The sequence below is a fragment of the Odontesthes bonariensis genome, chromosome 12 (assembly GCF_027942865.1).
Source record: "Odontesthes bonariensis isolate fOdoBon6 chromosome 12, fOdoBon6.hap1, whole genome shotgun sequence".
Classification (NCBI taxonomy): domain Eukaryota; kingdom Metazoa; phylum Chordata; class Actinopteri; order Atheriniformes; family Atherinopsidae; genus Odontesthes; species Odontesthes bonariensis.
In genome coordinates this window covers 16,063,791-16,068,252 of record NC_134517.1, presented here as the reverse complement: position 1 = coordinate 16,068,252, position 4,462 = coordinate 16,063,791, and the positions used below count along the sequence as shown (strand labels likewise).

At 42.3% G+C, this 4,462-nt stretch overlaps 1 protein-coding gene across 1 annotated transcript; it reads right to left on the bottom strand.

The window, feature by feature from the left end:
- Positions 1-2,709: 2,709 nt before the first annotated feature.
- mid1ip1a (MID1 interacting protein 1a) lies at positions 2,710-4,462 on the bottom strand. The gene has a single exon (XM_075478651.1). It carries the CDS (start codon positions 4,014-4,016, stop codon positions 3,510-3,512), a length of 507 nt encoding a protein of 168 aa, XP_075334766.1. The 5' UTR covers positions 4,017-4,462; the 3' UTR covers positions 2,710-3,509.

Below are 4,462 nucleotides of genomic sequence, written 5' to 3'. Positions count from 1 at the left end.
TAAAAGGGGGGCTAAACTTATTCATCAAGAAATCTTTGCATGATTTTGGCACATTGTGTGCTATATTATGTATGTATGTGTGAGAGAAAAAAGCCAAAGAATCAGAGGTGAAAGTGGGTGTGTTGCACTCTGTTGACTATTGTGACTCCGAAGGCCCAGCTGCACCCACTGGTTTTTGAGACAGTCTCTGTGAGTTAGTCAGGAAACAATGAATAAAATGTGTTGTTTCTTTTTCTTTTTCTTCACTGCAAAGGTATTACATAAAACTCCCACACGCACACACACGCACGCGCAACACACCGTGATTACAATGCTCACTGTACTCATGTCCTAGCTGAGGCATAATCCTTTGTGTGAAGCTGACTGTGATCGAAGCATTCAATCCCATTTTTGCATTCGCGTTCTAATGTACAGCTGCTGTATGCGGAAAGGCTCGCTGACAAAACTAAGATGAATTAAAGCAAAAAGTCTCGCAATGTCATTAAACAGACTAAAGTTTCCACAAACCAAGCACTTTGTTTTCACAGTCCCAGTGGTTCAAAGTGTTCTCTCTTGAAGCTGAACTGACAGGCAGCATTCCATAACCAGAAGGTAGTTTTGAATTCACCTCTCCCTTTAAAGATGTTTAACATTGTTGGTGGCTGAGACAAGCTTGTACACATTTTTTGCAGCTGCTGATGTTTTCATTAAGTCTCAGACTTATGTAGCACAGCCAAATAATAAAAGAACTGCCTTATAGGCTTATCACTTCCTTTAGTCTATTGGTTGCGAATATAATTAACAAAAATATCAACTAATGATGTAATTCCCTTGTCGTTTCATTTACTCACACAAGTGCCACCTTTTCCTGCCGACAAAATGGGGTCCTAGCCCGTCTGTGTCATTCACGTAGAGTACAAACACAAGTGGTGAAAACAACATGGAAGTTATGAAACTTAACATCCAGATACTGGTAGAGCACTTAGTAAACTAAAACTTGGCATCCAGTCGACAAGAGATCTAGAATATTTCTAATCATGAGATGGCATGTGTTTTTGATGCCAAGAGAAGCGGCTTTAAATTTCCAGCCAGAGTTCCAGAAAGATCTCTTTGTGCCCCGTTGCTTTCATGTTGTCAGTTCATATTTATAACCTTCTGAGACCCAAACACAGATTTTCCTGATGTAAAAAAAAATAAATTAAACATCTTTTCAACAAGCTCAGACTTTTATGAAAACATAGCAGGGCTGCAGCAGCATGTTTTAGGGGTCAATAAATTATTAGACAATGATCATCTGATGATATCAAAGCATCCATCCATACCCGCTTAATCCGTTTTAGGGCCACACAGAGACAATAAGACACACAACCATGAATGCTCACACTCACTCCTGGAAACAATTTAGACTCACCGACTAACCTGACATGCATGTTTTTGGACGGTGGGAGGAAGCCGAAGTACCCGGAGAGAGAACCCACGCATACACGGGGAGAACATGCAAACTCCACACAGAAAGGCCCCAGCCGGGAATCGAACCTGGAACCCTCTTAATATCAAAACATGCAACTGTAAATTGACTTTCGCCCACATAAACTGTTTAACACAGCCAAAAAAAATGAAGATAACAATAGTGACTTTAGTTGTTTGCTTTGATGCATTTTCATATAACAAGTTAGGGTTAGGGAAATGTTGCTTTAGACCTTGCAAAGTTGGAATTTTACCAAGCCATCCCTCTGAGATTTACTCACATTTACATACAGCTTTCAGAACTGTGTAAGGACTCTCCTTATTTGGTAGTTTCCCGCACATGAAGCTAAAGGAAGAGGCAGTTTGCATATAGATGACAAACACTCACCTCTCAGCTCTTTTTATGAGGAACATTTTGGGCAGATCTGCAATAAACTCTGCTTTCACAGCCTCTCTGAATGTTGTTTTTGTTGGTCCTGGCAAAGAAAAAAAACACACACAAAGAAACTGAAGGTTCTGTTGTTTACTGAGATCAGGCTGGTGGAGGTGGGGATTATTTTTTGAAGTGTTTGCAATATTATGTCCACCTTATGAATGAGATGAAACACCCGGAAGTTACAGGAACACACTGTGTGTTGCCACAGATGGCATAATTGATTATTTGCTCATCACTCAGTCATGCAGATTTTTGTGTGGATAAGAGTCGCCTGTTGAAGCTGCATCTCTCTGTAACATAGAAACAGATCCCTCCAAACTGCATAATGTAGTTTTATGTTCTTTTACCAAACATCTTAAAAATATAATACTACAGATCCATATTTCCTCAGAACATCGTTAAAACTGGTCAAGAAGAGCTGCATTCAATTGAGACTACACAGCGCACCAGTTTCGCATAAATGTTGCAGGTTTACAACTGAAGACCGAAGAAATAAAACCTTCTTTTGCCCCTTCTTCCCTGCTCTGAATTTCTAGCCACATCTTGGTTTCTTTACAGCTTTAAGTGTTACACAGACTGACAAATCACTGTGGGGAACTTGAGAATTCTCAAGTTTGTGTAGAAGTTGCTCAAACATACCCCAAAACAATTTGTTGTTTGGGCCTTCGGCTACCATTGCATTAACTAGCGGGCTTCACTTTTAGCATATGCTAAATATGAGAATATGAATAAATAGAAAAAAATACAAATGTAATGTCTGACTTGTGCTCTTCCAACTAAAGCTAGTAGTATAACTGCAATGATATCAAATGACACTCAACAAGAAGTACATTCGTACAAAAGTTTATTAATATAGTCAGTAAAAAAACAACAGTGCATATGACTTATACAAAAGTATTTGCTTGTTTTGACAGATGGACCTAAAAAAAATATAATACCAAAATGGGCTAAATGACAACAAAAATGACAGAATCTCATGGAAACCCTCATTATTCTCCACGCAGAAGAATTATCATACGGTTCCAGTTCATTGACCATGTAGGACATGAGGAGATCATGGGCAGCCAGTTGGCATGTGCCTCCTTCCAAGCAAAGAAAACAAAAGAACGCCACATCAGACTGAAAAAAATAAATGCAATGAAACAAAAACCATCTGAACACACTGACATCATTATCGTCACAAAGGAGTCTAAATCTTTTGTCAGCGTTGCTCTGGAGCAAACAGTCCACTTCCTCTCCACCTTTGAAATAACATTTGGCTCTCAAACATAGTGTGAAGTAATAAATACATTAAATAGAGACTTAAATATGTTTCATCTGTGTATCACGTGACCTGAACGCATAACCGTGCACAACACACCGGAGTGCAAAACGTGGGAGTTTAGAGATATGTACAAAAAATAAAAAATAAAGTTCAATAAAATGCTTTCTCTTCAGGATCAACACATCTACATTCAGCAGTTTTTGGACCAACACCGTGAAGGCTTGTAGACAAGAAAAAGCGCCGCTTTCTTCCCCCCTCCATTCAAACGTTTGTTCGTAGAATTCATCAGTAGTAGCAGCAGCAGGAGAAGATTTTTTTTTCAGTAAAAGTCAGTTCAGCCAGCAGTTTAGAGAATAAGTGCGTTTACTGGCCCCATCCTCCGATGCCAAGCTCCTTTTTGTAGCGCTTGGTGAGGCAGTTGGCCTGCTGTGTCAGCTTGGACAGCACCCCGTGCAGTCCGGTGAGGTGGAACTGGAACTGCTTCTCCAAATCCTCGTCCTCTTCGTCTTCCTCCTCGGATGAAGAGGACGCGGAGCAGGAGGAGGAGGAGGACGACGTGGATGCGGACGAGTGCGAGCGGGTGATCTTCATGCTCTCCTTGCGCATTTCGTCGGCGGCGGCGCACCTGACCCCCCACTCGATGTCCATGCGGATGGATTTGAGCAGCTGGTAGTAGCTGTACATGTCCCCCTCGTCCATGTCCGACTTCAGGGAGCTCATCTCCCGGTCCTCGTCCAGCGGGACGTCCCGCAGCAGACTGGGCACCATGACGGTCTGATCCATGTTGTTCACGGCGGACATGAACCGGTTCATGGCGTTGAAGAGGGAGTTTTTCTGGTTGGGGGTTTCTGACAGCTGCTGCATCATCATCTTGGCGAGTGGTTTCAGCTTTCGGGAGCAGAAGTTTTGAAGTTTCTTGTCTTTGTTTCTGCCGATCGGCGAGTTGGGCTGGGTTCTTGAGTTTCCCCTTTTAGCGTTTGTGCCCTTCTTGTTCTGTCTGAGCTGTGGAAGCTGGCGCGTCTTTTATAAAGGCCTTACAGGTGGTTGGGGCGGTCCTACAACCTGTTCGACGCGTTCTTCGGAAGGTAATCCGACCCAAATGACCTGAAATAGCACACAGACGAGCGGAGGTTTCTACAAGGTGGGGTGGCTTGCAGGTGGACAGGTAGGATGGACCCAACTGCGCATGTAAGAAAAATCCCTGGCAAACTCAAGCTCGGAAATATATATATTTTTTAAAGCTGAATAAACGAATCGTCTCGCATTCAGTCGCCGTCCAGCGCTCCGACTTGTTATTCTACAATGTGATTTTCTCT